The 17,912-nt window shown below is 45.1% G+C and overlaps 1 protein-coding gene across 2 annotated transcripts; it reads right to left on the bottom strand.

Annotated features, from left to right (window-relative positions):
- Positions 1-356: 356 nt before the first annotated feature.
- On the bottom strand, positions 357-17,571 carry pdgfab (platelet-derived growth factor alpha polypeptide b). Of its 2 annotated transcripts, XR_015128827.1 has the most exons (7): positions 16,869-17,571; positions 15,754-15,850; positions 12,007-12,150; positions 10,618-10,808; positions 2,692-2,818; positions 2,007-2,135; positions 357-1,290 (listed from the first exon to the last, which is right to left on the bottom strand). XR_015128827.1 is itself a non-coding variant. In XM_086289248.1 (6 exons), exons 1-6 carry the CDS (start codon positions 16,926-16,928, stop codon positions 1,277-1,279), a joined length of 633 nt encoding a protein of 210 aa, XP_086145374.1. In that variant the 5' UTR covers positions 16,929-17,566; the 3' UTR covers positions 357-1,276. The 2 variants fall into 2 exon arrangements, 1 of the variants encoding a protein (XP_086145374.1); XM_086289248.1 differs by lacking the exon at positions 2,007-2,135 and having other exon boundaries at positions 16,869-17,566.
- Between the last annotated feature and the right edge of the window lie 341 nt (positions 17,572-17,912).

Raw genomic sequence — 17,912 nt, forward strand, 5'->3', positions numbered from 1 at the left:
TATACAGCCTATGAATATGCTCTAGTTTAGACATGCTAGTGCACTTTTTGTGCACTCATGTGATTGGCAGACACTGATTTGCTGAATGCATGTTTGTGGTAAATATTGCCTAAAGGATAGGGCAGGGCGTGTCACTGCCTTAGCATATGCCACAGTGCGTACGCACACACACACCTGGGCTGTTTTATCCCCATCTTTTATCCTGTTCACAGCTGTGACACACGCACACACACGCACGCACGCGCCTACTTTCACCCCTGACCTAATTTTTTTGCACCCCCCCGCCCCGCCCCGCCCAGATGGATTAAATATAGACATTCAAGAACAACAAAAAGAAAACATAATTCCCGCTTGGATATAAGTATGCATAATATATTTCATAACAAAAATAAAGCATCTTCCTGTACTGACTCTCAAAAACTCCTCCTCACACATGTATCCAAACCATATACAAGACTGGACATCAGATATACTGTAATATAATAAGAAACATGGCTGACAAGAAAACAAAATTACACTGAGATTGTGATACTGATGGTTGCAAAGAACCAGACCTACTGCAAAAACATGATGAAACATCTTTCGTTTGTTTTTTTCTTTCATAATGGAAAGCAAACATCCACACATAAATAGCTTGCAAGAAGAACGACTACTTTCTTTTCAAATTGAACTGTACATAGCAGGTGGGCAAAGTCACAACCAGAGGTCTCGGAGCAAACATCTGTCAACTCAAAGTGTTTGATGCTCCAGAAAGAGTCTCTTTCATTCCATCATTTTTTCCCTATATCCCTCTGTCTTTTTTCCTGTGAATGCAAGACTCATTTAAGCAGGTCAGAGTACTTGTGTTAAATCGGAGCACTTGATTTTCATCGAGATGTGGTCCAACTGTTCAACAGCTGTTCAACTGTCGCCCAGTCAAAATGTCCATCACCGATCGATCCCTTTCATCGTCTCCCTTTGGCCTTTTTCCTGGCCTGCCCAAGATCCGCAGCATCCTCTCTTTTCTTCTTAATCAGCCATTTAGGTAAGTGGCTTACCGCAGAGAAAGTCACCGGCTGTTTTCTTTTTCAAAAGCACCTTTGGTATCTCAGTTGTTTTTATCTGCTGTCTCTTTTTCAGTCTGACATCTTTACAGAAAAGTTTGGGGTTTATTTTGTTTTGTTTTTTTGAGACGAAGGTTGCACGGCAGCGGGGAAGAGGACAGAGCAGGTGTCATTTTTGGAGGCCTCCTCTATTTAGGCACCTCCCACGCTGAAGTCCCTTGTTCTGATTGGTCTCACCTCACATCCACTGTGGGAGAGAGAGAGAGAGAGAGAGGAAGGGTGAGATTAGAATCACAGGTTTACAAAAACAATACATGTTTGTTTTTAAGTTTGATTTTTTAAAATCAGGAAAAAGATATCCAACTAGATTACTGGATTTAGAGCCCAATTTAACCAGTTTGTTCATGCATTTCAAACACAGCTCAAACAAGATCTGCAGTGTTCTGAATTACCTTTCTCCATATTTCAAAGACAGCGCTCAGACCAGACATCATGTCCAGTCAAAATACGGCGTGTGTGTTATTTTGGTTATGTTTGGTGTTTTTGCTTGTGTGCGTGTGGCTGAAGTAAAGGACCGAATGAGGAAAATCACAAATACTGGTCTCTTATTTTTTTTTTTTTTTTTTTAGAGGGTGATGATATGATAGGGTGAAAGACAATAAAAGAAAACTCAGGAGTGATTTCTAGAAAGTGAAGCAAAACAAACAGTTGCTTTACTGTACAATGAAATGACATCATGCAAGCACAAAACACAGCAGATAAAAGCAGTGTGCATGCTCAGCAGGCCACAAGCTCAACATGCAGCATTGAGGACAGCACGGAGGATGACACTCCTTAGTTCCTCCTCTTTTCACACTGATTGGCTGTGATGTTATTGGGTGATTGGCAGGGCCCTTTCTTTGCACCTGATTGGGCCAGTGCACTGCCGAAAGGTGATTAAAGGCTGCAGTTCTTAAGTCCTACCTGTTTGCTTCAGAGCTCTCCAGTGGACTTTGGGTAATGAGTGCAACTTTTTGTTTTAAGTCACCAATAATCCCTTGGTGCGTCTTAGCTTTTTAGGTTTCCTTTTTTTACCTTTGGCCCTACGGTGGCCTGAAAACACAAAAGTCAGGGAGGGTGGATAGGAAGGAGGGTTACAAGCGAGAAGCAGGGGTTTATAATACAGAGAGCCACAACAGCCCGGGGACAGAAGCAGAGAGTGCAAAGATTTAACACTATAAATTCTTGAGATGCCTTATCAGCACACATTACAGCGCTTATCTGCTCCCAAGGAGAAAAGAGGCCTCAGATCAAGGCACCGGCGGTTTACCTGCTGTCATGCCAAGCAGCCCTTTGGACACCCTCTCTTAACACACAAGTACACATACACGCACACATCCTCATCTTACAAGGCACGAGCACACAAGCTTTACAGTTTTGCAATAGTGAGCCGCTTCATGGGTTCGTTTGGGGCAATCACAGAGAAAAGAAAAAAAAAAAAAAAAAAGGGTCATCCAGTGCAAAGCCATGGAGACAAACAGAGAGAAGACCATCAGACCGATATGAGGAAGACGGGAAAGTAGAATGCACGATCAGGAAGAGGGGTCGGTTTCTGCAATCAAACTCAGCTTCTAAGTGCTTTTTTGCAAAGAAGCAAAGCTTCATTTACCTGCTTCTGGATCCGAGGGCTCTACCGCGTGATGATGTGATGTGCATACACACTCCAGGTGGTCTTCTAACCGCACAAAGACTTCTTTCAACTTGGGTCTCCTCCTCACATACTCCACCTTGGCTACCTGAAGAGAGGAAGAGGGAAAAGGTTAGCTACAGACCCTGCTTCAGCAACATCATTACTCTTCTGTGTGCCTCGGAGAATGCACACACTCATTGCCCATCTGCTAATATCAAGAGGCGTAGCTCTGTGACTGATGACACATCCATAAATCGATTCACAGAAAGAAAAAGAAAAAAAAAAAAAAAAAAAAAAAAAAAAAACATTGTCTTGCTGTGTTTGAAGTGTGACAGCAGCATTCCCCTGAGGATGATTCATTGACTTCCACTAGTCGTGTGCTCATATAGACTCTTGATCAGGTGTTTAAAAGAGTGGAGTGTATGACCTTGTCCAAGCAAGCTCAAACAAGGAGGAAAGGGATGGAGGGTGGTGGTGGGAGGGGGCGTGAGCATTGTAGGCCCTCAAGCGCAGGAAAGAGTTTACTCTGGTAGAAGAGAAGAAGCTAGGAGCATCCACATCCAGACAGACACACGCCTAAAGTCATTCACCTTGTCATAACACGTTTGGAGGCATTTCTTTGTGGGTTAGGGAAAGTGTTGCTTAGCATGCATTAAAGAAATACTAGGTGTAATCTAAGCAGAAAAAGCAAACCTTCCCATCAAGCAAACACAAGAAGCAATGCAGGAATTCCAAAGCAGGTAACACCCACTTACTTTAAGCCTTAGACCTCTATTTCTCACCCGACTGCCAGCAACAAAAACAATTGCCTGTCGGCAGTTCATGAAGACGCTGTATTGATTAAAGCTTAAATGAAAGCTGAACGGAAAGGGTTGTGTTTAGATTACGATGATCTTATTGTGTAACTCAGGGGAGGTGGCTGCATGCTTTTTCATTCTCTGATCTGAGTGCCAAGGGCACAGAAACCTCCCCATCCACCGCCCGAGGGGCCCGGGGGCCACATGGAAACAATATCCTCAGCTTCAACCATCTTAGTTGCTGCACGAGAAGGGATATTGGGCAAAATCTCCCAGCGCTCTCAAGCGATATGAACAACACAGTTTTTCAGTCAGCACAGGGATCATTTGCACGCAGACAAGGCGCAAAACCTTTTCTTACCCACGGTGGCGTACTGCCAAGGCTGCCTGTCGGTGTCAAGTTAGTCATGCAAACTAATAAACATACAAGTCCCTGTATGATAAAAGAAAGTATAATGCTGACATTCACACAGAGAGGCCAGCTTCATGTTGGTGCTACAACTGTGGCTCGGAGTCGATGGTCATCAGGTGAGACTAAAACCGAGGCAGAAAGAAGTGAAAGACGAGGAGCTTCACCGGTCACTCCTGTGCAACAGTTTCTTACGAGTAAAGAAAGGGAGTGAAAGGAGGGCGAGCGAGCACAAGAGGTATGCAGTGAGCAAACAACGGACAATGGCGTCTGGGCTAGTGGCGGTGGTGTATTTTCTATCGTCAGGCCCCGAGAAAGAGAGCAGGTGAAAGGCCGAGAGAAGAGAAGAAGATGGAGTTTTAAAAAAAGAAAAAAAAAGTGAACCATCACTCCCGTGTGTGTGTGTGTGTGTGTGTGTGTGTGTGTGTGTGTGTGTGTGTGTGTAAGCAGAGGGGGTCATTTAAGGCAGTGAGACGGACGGCTCGCTGTGATCATGACTCGCATGAGATGACATTCATGCGTTACCTATTAACGCTTAGATCCTGGGTTGCCCACTGAGAAACAAAGTTTACTACACTAACACCGAGGGGACAGACAGCTAGAGAAGTTATCAAGGCTTATTGTTATCTACCAAAAGTGAAGCAGCATCGCCGTTTCCCAGAAAACTTGCTAATATTTAATCAGATTATCTAACTGAAAAACAGGGAGCTAAGGGGAATGTCGGAATACTTCAGAAGAAGTCTGTAGGAAGCAAAAATAAAGAAACCGCCACATCTGACATTTACTGCTGATCCTAGTAACACACACACACACACACACACACACACACACACACGCCTAAACAAACAGCTATTGACTGAAGGATAAAGCAATGGGCCCCCATGATGAGAGGCCCAGCAGTAAGCTTGTCTCCTTGCCCCTCGCACAGCAGGGTTAAAAGCACTCCCTGCAGGAGTTGGTACACACACACACACACACACACACACACACAAAAAAAATTATTTTATTTTTTAAATCTAAACAAGTTTCTGTGCAACAGTTTTCCTCAAAGTGCATGTGCTCTGACCAGTAAGTTGACGCTTTCTCTTTCAATTTCTGCCTCGCTTCCTGTTTCCTATGTTATGGGGAACCGTTAATGCTGTCGTGGAAGGAACCATTGTTCCCTTTTTTTTTTCTTAACTATTTTTTCCACTTGGCTTTCATATTTACTTCTGTCATATTTTTTAAGCACTTCTTAACCTTCATACAAAGATCACCGGCTTCCTATCTGGCACAGAATCAATCACTTTCCAAATAAAACATACATCAGAAAGAGACCCCCATGCTATGACAAGGGGCCCCACACTCTCTTTGTATAAATCAAGCTCCTCTAAACTCCCTGGAAAGCCAGGGCCCTGAGAAAAAGTCCCCTGAGTCGCTGTGGAATGATATCCGATGCAGAGGGTTGGGGTGAGGCCGGGGGCTCTGGGAAGTGCACCCCCGTGGTTTGTCCCCAGTGTCTCCGCAGCCTTACTTGTGAATGCAGTCGTCCCAGTCGAGTTAATTGGGAATTCCCTGAGTGCACGGCACTGATGAGAGCATGATGGAGAGGAAAGTTTTACTCCGGCCTTCCAAGGAAAACACAGCGAGGATGTAGATGTGCACCGCAGGCCATCATGAACTGGAACAGCGACAGAACTGAGCAAAAATAAATAAAAATGTATGTGTGCTCTTGGAGAATGGAGGGTGGAAAGAGGCAGGATTGGGTGGCAAGTCATCTGTTAAGACGGAAATTAGGCAAGAGCGGCCTGACAAAAAGGAACCTTTGCTGGGGGTGCCACAACTGTGAGGCTTCTTGTACTTACAACTTTGTGTCTGTCTGTGTCCTGAGATCAAAAAGAAAGGGGAAAAAAAGCCAGAAGACAAGTATGAAAACTGAACTTTAGACAAAGACTGCCAAGATAATCTGCTGCTGCTCACACAGACACAAACTTTGGATAATGGGTGAAAGAGCTTATCACAGGCTGTGTGTGAAGAAGAGAGGAAGCAAGGAGGACATTTATCACATCTCTCGCAGGTCTGCAACACTTCAGGGTACACCACTGTCGTGTAGCCACACACATACGTCTCCAGATGTGCACATCTATCTTCCCCAGACCGCATCACGTACCTCTCCTGCACAACTATCATGCAATATCAAATATCAAAGAATCTGAAGATGTGTATAATCTTTGTTTTTGGGGGGTTGTTTTTTTTTTTTTTTAAGTGAACAACAGAACAGAGTTAGAGACATTACTGAGAGGAGAAAACGAGGTTTTAATGAGAGAGAGCAAATGAGATAAAGTAAATGGCAGAGGGGTCAAATTAGAGAGCGGGGATGGCTCGGATTCAGGAAAGAGACAGAAAGAGCAAGGAGGGAGTGAACAACTATTTGACTGAACAGACAATCAGACTCCAAGACTGAAAAGGGAAGGTGGAGGGGCAGTTCTGTATTGAGAGGAGATGTGGAGGGGGAGGATGAAGTCTTTAGGGAAGAGCAAAGCAGGGGAGGATTGAAGAAAAATACAGAAATGAAGTAAAATGTGATTAAAATATGGTTTTTCCTGTTCGGACTGATGCATTCCAGCCGGTGCAGCAGAGGCCAAACTTTCCATCTTGGAGCTTCGTGAGGACACTCCCATTGGTCTGTCACGACCTGCCCCGCAACCCCCGCCATATACACCACAAACACGCTTGTGCGCACACAAACTCTCTCACCCTTCCTTTGTCTAGTGGAGCTAAGTGAATCAAAGGGAAAATAATTCACAGCTGCAGAAGACTTCAAAACCAGGAGGCCCCTCGTTCTCCATCTGCACCCCTACCCTTCAAATGATCATAAATCATTCTCACTGTATCACCGTCACGACGCCTTTTATTTATGAAACACCCCGTAAGTCAGGGTCCCACACAACCGCGGGGCTAGAGCTACTGCTTTACCCCCCAAAACCAAACACCCGGATGTGACCTACTGTTGCTGAGGTAACTGTCAGTACGTATGTTGTGTGTTTGTGCGTAAAGGTCGGGGTCGGGGCCGGCACAGCGAGATGTGTGGACCCCCACACTCAGCACTGTGGCTTTATCCGCCTGGCCTCTGTCAGCCTCCACTTTGATCCAGTAGCCATCAACACTTCATTACTCTGCAGCCCGTCTTCCTCTTTGCACAAACGGTCTTGTCCCTACTCTGCAGTTGGTGAGCTTACATCGCTTAGCATGGAGTGCTCATGCTATTCACACACACACACACACACACACACACACACACACACACACACACACACCCCTTGGGTTTACACAGATGTGCTGATGACCCTCAACAACCTCTGCAAAATACCTGTACATCAAAGGTGACTGAAAGCCTCGAGCTACTGAACCAAACCAAGACTGAGATGAACTGAACTGAATGAACAGTTTATTAGACTAAGGCCCTATTTTCTATAGTGGGATTTAAAAATGTGCCAGGACATGTATATACAGCCCCAATTTTTCAGTTTCACAACTCACAATTTCCTCCTGTGCATGCATTAAAAATCTACAACATCTGATTTGCTTGCTTTAAGAAAAGGTTTTCCTTTGTTTTTTCAAAAAGGCATAGTTGTCCATGTTTATGGGGAATGCAGTATACTGCAAAAGCCTTAAGAGCTGATGAGTGACAGGTTGAATGACAGCTCTGTTCTTTGCCTCCGCCACAGCCTGTTTGCAGTCGTATTTCTGCATGTATGTACACACAAACACAGACGCGCAAAAGAATTTAAAAGCGCACGTCTTTCCACGCAGTTTGTATCCCTTTTCCTGTCGAATCCCACCTGCTTCAAAATCACCTGTTTTATGAGTGAGTGCGTCTGCAGACACTCGGAGCCAAAAGCGCTGAGAAAACCATCAGAAATACCGGACACAGCTGCAGCCGTCAGCCAGCAGAGACAGACAAACACAAAGAGGATGAACTGAGGGAATACAGGAGAGAGGAGATGAAGACAAAAATAGAAACTTGGAAGTGTTTTGTGCCAGCGATAAATAAATTTGGGCATGTTTATATTTTGAGCTATCCATGCCATGTCAAGATTATAACAAGTTTAAGAACTCTGTGGCACAAAATCAGCAGCATGCTGGCCAAGAGGTTTCTTGGCAGCCTTCTGCTGATAAAACACCACAAAGAAAAGACAAATGAGAACTCTGAATAGAAAAGAAATGCGAGAGCCAAGATGCCGGGATAAAGAGAGTGATTATGGTGTCACTGAAAGTGCAAGAGGAGGCGGGGTGCAGGAATAGGTAAAGGAATGCTGGGATGTAAATACATGAAAACATAATAACATTAGCTCATTAGAAACTGTTTACCTCTCTTTGTTTCTCTTTCTGTTTCTCTTTCCACCTTCCTCACTTGATCTCTTTTACGGACACTGAACCATCTCTAAAAGCCTGCCACGTCGCTTATCTTTACACCTCTCACTTTTAGTGTGTTCTCTTCCATGCCAAGGCATGCAGACAACACAAAACAAGTGTGTAAACGAAATTGACACGTACAAGGTCCCAGAGGCTGACTTATCTCGATGAAGGAGTAAAGTGCAAAATGCAAAAGAGTGAGTGAATGGGCAAAACCAAGAGAAAAGAAAAGAAAAGATGAATTTAGAATATGGCCCCGTTTCCCCCCCTCAGGTTAGTTGGCTCTTTTCTTTTTTTTTTTTATTACCCCATCACAGGGCAGGGCAGCCTTCTACAGAACGGGGCCTGCACAGACCCGCTTGCTTCTTTTGGGTCCACAGCATGAAAAAGGAATAAGGGAAAGAAAGAGAGAAGGGGGGAAAAAAATAAATAAAGGTGTATTTGGACAAATGCAAAGTGTCATGAGATGGAAAGAAACACCGCAAATGTGTTCTTTTCCCATCCTTGCTTTGGAGGAAAAAGAAAAAAAGAAAAAAAAAAAAAACAAGCCAGGCCAACGGTAGACGAACAACATTTTTAGTTTTCTAATAAATGAAGGCAGACACACAAATTGAACCCCTATTCAGACAGAGGACACACAGGAAAAAAAAAGAAGGAAAAAAAAAAACAACTTGGCATGAGACAATGTTTCTCACGCACAATGCGATGAATGTCTCCTGACCGGAGCCCTGACGGATGACCTTTACAGGGATACGACGCTTCTCAGACGCCCTCCCGCACCAGAGGCTGGAACCACATGGAAAAACTGACCCCCTTGAAACCCGTTCCACCATGCCTGAAGGTCCCTCAAGTCAGTGGGCTCATTTTGCCCTTTGTGTCAAGATGGGGTGGGGCGGAGTGGGGCTGGGGGGGGTTGACAAAGTTGCATGGATCACTGCATTCCAGGAATAGCTGAATCAAGCCTTATAGTGTCCTCCATGCTGTTGTCAGTCTCTCTCCATCCCTCATCGCTGTGATCACAGACAGTGCTCCCATTGAGGTCTGGCAGACGGAGAGACAGATGAGCTTGCATGCAGACAGACAGAGCTGTGCTGTACATCAGAGCTCCACTCTCCTTCCACGCTATGAGTCAGCAGGTCTTACCATAAACTCTGTGCCCTGGGTGCAATGGCTTCTGCCCTACAGTGACCGTCTTGCCAGAGCTGCCTCACCCTCCCTGCACCATAAGTACACGAGGAGATCCTCCTATTAATACTGAAATCTGCATGGCCTGTGCCAGGGTGCCAAAGGGGAAAGAGGGGGCAAGCCCAAGATTGATATTTGTTTTATTACCTATTCCTCTGCTGGTCTATCAACGCGGCATCTTTAAAGTCCTGCAAAAGGACCAGGAGACAAAGCAATGTACCAGCGAGGGCAGCTGGGCAAGATCAGAATTGGAGAAGAAACAATAGAGCGCGAAGATGAGTGTGCAGTCAGACTGTTCCAGGCTACCCTGTTTATTCCCTGGTTGTCTCTTACTTACAGAACAGACCACATAACTCCCATACCTCCAAACAGAGCTATGCTCAGGCTAACAGGCTGAAGTGTAAATACGTCAAAAATACATCTCCCGCTCCAGCCGCTGAGTCTCTCCTCTGATCCTGAACAGGACATGTTTTCAAGCAACCATTGCCAAAGAGTCTCTGAGAACAGTGCAACCCCTTCTCTCATCCTCTTTGTCACCCTGTCTTCTCTGGGCTTACTGTTTCCCGAAAGGTCCAAACAGAGAAGACAGGAGAGGTGTACTTGTGCAATAGTGAGAGACAGATACTTTCTAGATACAAGACTCCATCTCTGTCTCTTAGCCTGTCTTACATCTGCCAGGAGCATCCCTCTTGGGTCATTCCTTCAACAGATGTCATGGTTCCAAGTGCCAACAGCCCCATCTCCTCCTCTTCCTTCCTTCCACCGTCCTGTCACAGCCAACCCAGGGCCTCTCACCAAACATGAGAAGAGAGGGTGGTGATCGATAAAAAAAAAAAATGAAGGATAGAGGGAAGGAATGGAAGCAGCAGGTTAGGTTAGGTGGCCAATTCTGGAACCGTGAGGAGGAGGGTTACAAAGAAAATAGGGAGTAAAGTGTGGAACAAGTATCCAGAAAAACATATTAGCCCAATTTTGCCTCCCTGTTTTACTTACCTGCAGAGAGGAAAAGTGGTGAATGGATGTGGAAGCAAGTGTGTTTGCACTGAGCGGGTGACTGGGTTTAATATGATGCAGTCATGGATTTATGCAAACAACCTATGCTGTAGGCGTGCGTCTTACCTTAACGGTGCGGTGGTGTTTGCGGGAAGGGTGACAGCGCATGTTGCTGGTGTTGCAGCAGCCCGTGCAGCGCTTCACCTCCACACAAGGCGGCCATATCAGGAAGTTGGCAGACGTGGGATCCACCTGGCTCCTGGGGATCTCGTAGATCACCGTCCGTGTCTTGCAGACTGCTGGAACTGCCTCCTCTACTGTAACAGAGACGAGCGAGAGGGGGGAGAGAGGGAAAGTCGAGTTAATGACTTTGGTCTGCGCCGGCATTTGTTATCATCTTTTCCATCTCGATGTACTGTTGTAATCTGTCCTGTTCGCTCACAGCTGCTTCATGCATTCTTTCGCTGCTCGTTATTTGATGAGTCATTTGATGTGGGAGCTGTTTGTCTAGGCTAAGATCACACCCAACCCCATTTAAGGCTGTTAAGAAGACAAGCTATCCAAAAAAAACAAAACACAAAGCTGATCTCATATCAGCTAAGAAGCTTGGGACTCGATGAGACATTAAAATAGTAGTCTTTTGTTCAGAGAACCCGGTGGAGTTAATGCAGCGTGACAAGGCCAGAAACCTCACGTGCACCGGTGGGAAATCTAATAATGGCCTTTGACCCCGCTGGCTGTAATGAAGACTTTAAGTATTCATAGCAGATTTAATGCTCCGAGAGGCACTTAAACCTAAAGACTTGATAGAGTGTGTACAGTAAGATGCCATTATGTCGTAAAGATGATATGTGCATCATGTGGAGACAGCTGCCACAATGGTAAACAGTACATTACACTTATGATATATATGAAATACAACCAACCACATTATCCTGTGTGGCTTTAAATGCTGTGCCACTTAGGGTATAGAGTCTTAATGCACACGCATCACACGGTGTTCTACACGCCTCTATCAGATATCGTACCGCGTGGCGTTTTATGAAGAAATCTGACTGAGAGCCCAGACGAGCTGCAACTTGAGCCCTGAATGCCTGGAATTTCCACGCTCAAGGATATATTTCTCTCCTGACGCGTGTGCCTTAGATCTGTGAGCCTCCGGCCAATTACAAGGCTTCGTGTCAGACGGCCTCGTCAACCTCGCGCACCAGTCTCGTTTCTCATGATTCCTTGATTGCAGTAAATACCGAGTAGACGTCTTCATTAGGGTTCCCTTTTATCCACAAAAAGGCAACATAAAAGCCACTAACCATTAGCTTTGTTTGAAATTAGTGTAAAGTGATCAGTTTCATCTCCTGGGAACTCGTGTCGGGGGTGATATTTAAGACGCGGGTTATTTTTAGGGCGTCTTTACACTGTAATCTTATGTGCCAAAGTGTGATGCAGGCTATATGGTGTAAAAAGTAATCATGATGCAACCTCTGAGTTGAGCACGTTGTACTCTGTCGGCCTTACCAATGCTCCTCTTGCGTCGGCTGTGCAGCTGGGAGCTCTTCAGGTCACCGTAGTAACCATAATGATGAGAGGAGTTCTTGTGGTGGTTTGGTTGCTTGTGGTGCATGTGGTGCTTGGGCTCCTCAATAACATTGTTTCCCGTACCTCAACAAAAAAGAAGGCCGCCATGTTAATAATGTCACAAAGAGAATAAAAGCAAAACACAAACACACACAAAGCTTATTCAGCCAATAAACCAGCTATGAGTTGCAGCTTTAACAATGCTGAATGGCTGCGATGGGTGGCTTGGTAGACCTCAGGAAAAGCCGGCATGCGATCGGCCGTTGATGTTTTTATATACCCGATCCACAACAAATTGTGCGTTGGTTAGTCACACAACCATAATAAGATGGTAACTTCTGACTGGTTTCTCAGGGCCTATAGTTCCCTTCAACATGCTGGTGGGCAGGAGGGCAGAGTGACTGCTGGTGAGGTCACAAACTGAGGTAAACAGTCCAGAGGACACAGGGTGCAGGCAGGAGGCCCATTTTTACACACAGCTCTGCATAATTGTAAAGCTCTGTGTGTCAGCCTCACTCACTCATTTGGCAGGAACTTTCCACACACGCATGAAGTAGCTAGACACAGGTGAGTCAGCACGCTCCCTCAAAAACAACCAGCTTTCACAGACACACGCGGGGGGGGACTAAAGTGGTCATTTGACAGGTGGTACTCAGCCACCATTATTCCTGCCCTAATTAGCGGTTTGGTGTCTCTCATTTGCCTGAAAATGTTTGCTTTTTCAATCATTTAGTGGCTTGGAAAAGTACATGTTTTGTTATGCTAGCTCCTCAAAGTTCTCTAACCTCAGGTCAATGTAGCCAGTTTTTTTTTTCCACATTCATGGTCATCTGATAAAGCTTGCTTGTTTTGGTCCCCACCCAGGATATAAGGTGCACTGCAGAAAAGTACCAGAGCAGCAATAAAATGATAACACTTCCCTGCAGGATACTGCCCTTTCTAAGAGAGCAGAGTCTGAGAGTGTTTGCCAAGTGGGTGGGTCCTACCTGTCTGTAGGCACAGCACAAATGCTTCACCTGGCTAACACACTCCTATGCATGTACACTTAACAGAAACACATAGCGACAGTTACACAAACTCTTCTTATTATTCAGCATGGCAGCCTAAAACCCAATGTACACCGGCACAACAAAGCTTACCCACAGGCAAACACATTCCACCCCCTGAGCCGCTTTGTGATCTGACCAGAGTCATCTAAAGGGATTTCCTCTATCTATATAAAGTCCCTCTTCAGGATTGGTTGTTTATTTGCTTCTTGATGCTGTCTTTTTCCACATTTGTCAACTTTCGGTCTCAGTGTAGTCTCTTTAGTGAGTAGTCAAAGGAACTTGTCGTGCGCTCAGTCAGACAGGGAGTGAGTGCACAACACCTACCTACCTCTGACTGGACGTCTAACTAACAATCTTTATACAAGGTCACTCAGGCTGTGCTCAGTTTACCCCTGTCCTCATTTCAGGAGTGAAGAAGAATGTGACACTGTTGGCCACCCAGATTTTCAAAATCTGATGTGGAAAAGGGAGATGTGACAGACTCTTAAGTCCCCCCGCTCCTTATTTTCAGCATCACTGGGTAATCCTTTATGCTTAATGGAAAAAAGACAGAAAATGTTGGTAAGAAGGGAAAAATAAGGACGGGCAGAATAAGAAAGGAGTCAGCACCAGGGGGGTGAGGGGTTTGCTCCACTGCTGATTCCAGGTGACTAAGAAGCAACAGCACCCCCAGAATGTTGTCAAACTGAGACAAGAGAAAAGAAACCATGAAGGAGACTATCTCATGCCTTGAAGGCAAATTACTCCCTCCTTTTACCCCTCCTCCTCTCCTCCTCTCCTTTGTCCCTCTGCTTATTTAAATAGCTAGCACTCTATTGACTCATCGCAATAAGTGACCCCCATAATTCTCTCTCTGTGCCGTTCTTCCTTGATTTGTTATTTGAGAGCATCTACATGGTTGAGTTGACAAAGCATTCGTTTAGGTCACAAGGGCAGCATGCCCCCTCTGTGGGTGCGAGAGCGGGTAGAGAGTACACAAACGTTGTTTTTGCAGATTTGCGGGTAGTCCTGGTGTACAGGGCGTAAACTGTCAGCTTTTCAGAAACAAAGCGGGTTGCACAACTACTGCAGTCTTTCTACAGAAAGTGAGAATACAACCTCCGGATTCCTGTTCTCTCCTCCACCTCTGCCCCATGCTAAGAGTCAGGTTCCCTTTTCTGTCAAAGTTCTTCAGTGAAAGAGATAAGAGCAGGCAGGCAGGGGGCCACCTCAGGAGGGAAGAGAGGAGCAGAGAGGAGAGGAGCACCTCAGGGGCCAGACGGCCATCTGCAGGCTCCAACAGGGTCATCTCATCTGTCAGTCAGAGCTAAAGACACCATCCTCCCGAAAGCAAATGCAGGCCAAGATGAGCAAAGCAGCACTAAATGAAACATTCATCCTGACAGGCAGATTTATTTTAACTCTTGATCATTACAATACAGTTCTTTGTTGAAATATTCCAGGTGCAATGTGTTGCATACCCTTTCAGATGCTTCTCTTTCTCCCTCCCTGTTTAATATGCTACAACATTTGCTATATATTGCAACAAAAGCTCTGAAAATATCCCTCTGGCTGGCGTCAAAAGTCTTTTAATGGGCTGACCAGGGCAGCCAAGTGGGTCTTTGGACAGATTTATGTCCTCGTATCAATGATCAGCCTACTACTGTTACCCTGAAAAACATTACTCCGCTTTCAGAAAGACATTTTAATTCAATTATAAACACCTCTCCTCATGCTAGAGGCACTCAGGGAATCTTTTCTGGGCTCGGCATAAAGAGGAGTGATCACTGTTGTGCAGTACAGGCTGGTTTGATTGTGAACTGATAACATACTAATGATGTGGGAGCGATTAGTCCTAATTAACATGTTCATCAATAAGGCAAATGCATGCTCACACAGAAGAATACTTGAGCGAACGTCCGGTCCCAGCGCTGCTCTGCTGAGTATATGGTTAAGGGTTGCTAATGAGCTATGACTGGTGAGGCAGCTTACATCATTTGGGACTGTTAAAGCAAATTTTGTAATTGCCTGTGTCCATCAACTAATCTCTATGGGTGAGAGTTTCACCCGGTAAGTTGATCTCAGAGGGTCCAAGATGACCTGGTCTCAGTGAACATTCAACCTTTGTCACACGTGCACAGTAAATGCACCTGTTGCAGTTTTATCGTGCTTGGCAGACCCCCACTGGTGCACAGATCCCTCAGCAATTTCCTGCACATGGTTATGTTTTTGAAGATTCATTTCTGGTGTGCACTGGTTTCCCGCCTGAATGGAGCTGGCAAAAATGTGCCAACACATTTCATAAACCTGTTTGTTTACGTAATTCATTAAATCTGGAATTGATTAAGTGTTGATACCAGCATACTGTCAGTGGCTTCTGGACTTAAGTTCTTTCTTAAACATCGCCATTCGACTACAGGCTCCATAGTAATAGCCCATAGAAACTAAGCGCTGATACATTTTTTTTTTAAAAATTAAAAAAAAAAAACAAAACACTATCTTTAGTAAATCCATGTGTTGATTTACAAAGAAAAATATATATCAGATGCTAATAAAAGGCTATTCATGATGTAATATCACATCTGAATAACCTTCAGTGCGTCAGGATTCTTAACGTAATTCATATGTATGATTCAAAGCATCAAGAAGCAGAATTTACCTCTCCAGTCGATATCCAGTAGCCGCTGGAGGTCGCTGATGCTGTGGATTTCGCTGTGGGACAGTCGGTCTATCAGCTCTTGGGGAAACTCCACTTCCTTTGGGGTGGGCGCGGGTCGAGGGTGGAGGGTGGAGGAGGAGGAGGAGGAGAACGGTCGGGGCAAAGAAATCAAACGACAAATGAAGGTTAGAAATATGTGATGGACAGCTTTACAACAGTGTGCCAACAAGCAAGCAGATTTGTCTCATTGCCACACATCACCTCATCCACGGAGGAAAAAAGCGGTCTCTTAAGAATTCTGCAGTTTAGGTAGTTCTCGTTCATTTGGAACCCAGATAACTGTAGAATAAACACTTTTATCATTAAACTTTAAAATGTGCGTTAAAAAAAGGATTAACTTTACCTATCAGCATTTAAAAAAAATAGCTGTCTTGCGATAAGAGTTGCTTGTACTATCATAAACAATATCCTCTCCGCACTCTGCACTTGTTGCGGACCTGCAGGCACCTCAAGCAGAGCAAACCGTGCGACCCGCACAGGAGCAGGGGCTAAAAATATCAGCCGGAGCGGTTCCCATGATCGCGCTCAGCCCAACCAAAACGTTTGCCCAGTTGACTCAAGCTACGAACAGATTTGGCACATAAGCCAAAAATAACTGAGATATGCATCCAAGTGCAGACGTGATGTTTGTTCAAAAGCGCACAGTCACTGATACGCTGTTGTCGAGAAAAAAATGAAAGCACATTCACACTAATGTTTAAAATCAGAGCCTACACCACCATGTTTTTTTGAATACATCATTTATATCGGTTAAAAGTGAGTTAAAATAAAAAAAATTAAAATAAAAACTGTCTTACATAAACCCATCTGTGTGTATCCGAGCCTCAAATGGCTTAAATCAAATCTGAGAGCTCTTACTTTTGTGGTTTTCTTTATCTGGACATTAAAGCTGTGCTGCTGAATGTGTGGCTCTTGTGAGAGGGTGCAAAGGCTCTTTGGGAACTTTGCACCCTCACAAGAATAAAAAACCCCACACCACCAAGTATGACACGGGGGCCAAAGACACCGTCTATCTGACCCCACCGTGCCTCCACCAAGTTAACTAGTAACTTTACCTCAGCAGTGGCCAGCAGGTACGTCGTCCACAGCAGGATGTAGGAAAGTGTGGCTCTCATTTCCCTTTAATTTAGAATTTACTCGAATCTCAGAAAAAGTGCGAACGTGTAGGAGCCCCAGAGTCGCTCCTGGCCCCAGAGGATCCACAACCATCCCCTCTGGGAGAGAAACCCGGAGTGTCAGGCAGCTCAGCGTGCTCAGTCAAGACACCGCGCTGCACTTGCTTGAAGCTGTGAGAGGCTGGAAGTTGATTCTTGTTATTCACAGTGGATCGCGTCCTCCCGAACACACTCTGCTGCTGCGACTCGACATAGCTCCTCAAACGCAAGTGAGACAATCCCAAGAGACAAGCAGGACGCACATTGCCCTTCACTTTCTTAAAAGAAACTACAGGCTTCAAACTTGAACCCAGTTTAATATATATATATTTGGGAAAAAATGCAATAAACCCGGCTACTTTCAAGAAAATGTCACATAGGATTCAATAGCACGACTAATTTGCTGACTTTTTTTTTTTTAGTATTTAATAGTCCTACATCAAATATTTATAATCCAAACGAGGAGAAAATCACACTGGGGAACGTTGTCCGTGCTGTGCTATCCAGAGCCTGTCTTGTAGCAGTCTGCGGAGTTCCTTGGCTGCGTGGGACTCTGGAGTGAATGGTGTCAGAGCGACTCTGAGGCTCTGGATATAGAGAGCAGCTCCGTGCCCGTTGCGCCTCCCCCCTTCCTTTGGTGATCGTGCATTTATTCAGTGAAGGGAAGCTGGTTGGCTGCTTAGATGACTTAAGACTCAAGAGCACATCCCCACCCCCTCAGTCCGTGTGTGTGTGTGTGTGTGTGTGTGTGTGCGCGCGCGCGCGCGCGCGCGCGCCCTTCAGTAGAGAGCCCATTCAGAGATTCAGGATGTAATCGATATTGATTATCAGTGATTAGAAAAGGGGGATGCAGGATGGAGATACTGAAGAGATACTGTTCTCATTAAATCATCTGACGGAATAAGCATGAAAACAAATGATCAGGGGAAGTTATAAATTGAATTT

Source organism: Aulonocara sp. 'chitande type north' Nkhata Bay, linkage group LG4 (assembly GCF_057382095.1).
Source record: "Aulonocara sp. 'chitande type north' Nkhata Bay isolate Kocher_YH1m ecotype deep benthic linkage group LG4, A_spYH_male_GT1.1, whole genome shotgun sequence".
NCBI classification, from domain to species: Eukaryota; Metazoa; Chordata; class Actinopteri; order Cichliformes; family Cichlidae; genus Aulonocara; species Aulonocara sp. 'chitande type north' Nkhata Bay.

What these genes read in the sequence shown, in the direction of transcription:
- pdgfab (XM_086289248.1), bottom strand. Translation starts at nt 16,928, where the DNA reads ATGAGAGCCACACTTTCCTACATCCTGCTGTGGACGACGTACCTGCTG. An exon ending in ACCTGCTGGCCACTGCTGAG is followed by an intron (nt 15,851 to 16,868) that starts GTAAAGTTACTA and finishes CCCACCCCAAAG; the next exon opens with GAAGTGGAGTTTCCCCAAGA. An exon ending in AACACCACCGCACCGTTAAG is followed by an intron (nt 2,819 to 10,617) that starts GTAAGACGCACG and finishes TCCTCTCTTCAG; the next exon opens with GTAGCCAAGGTGGAGTATGT.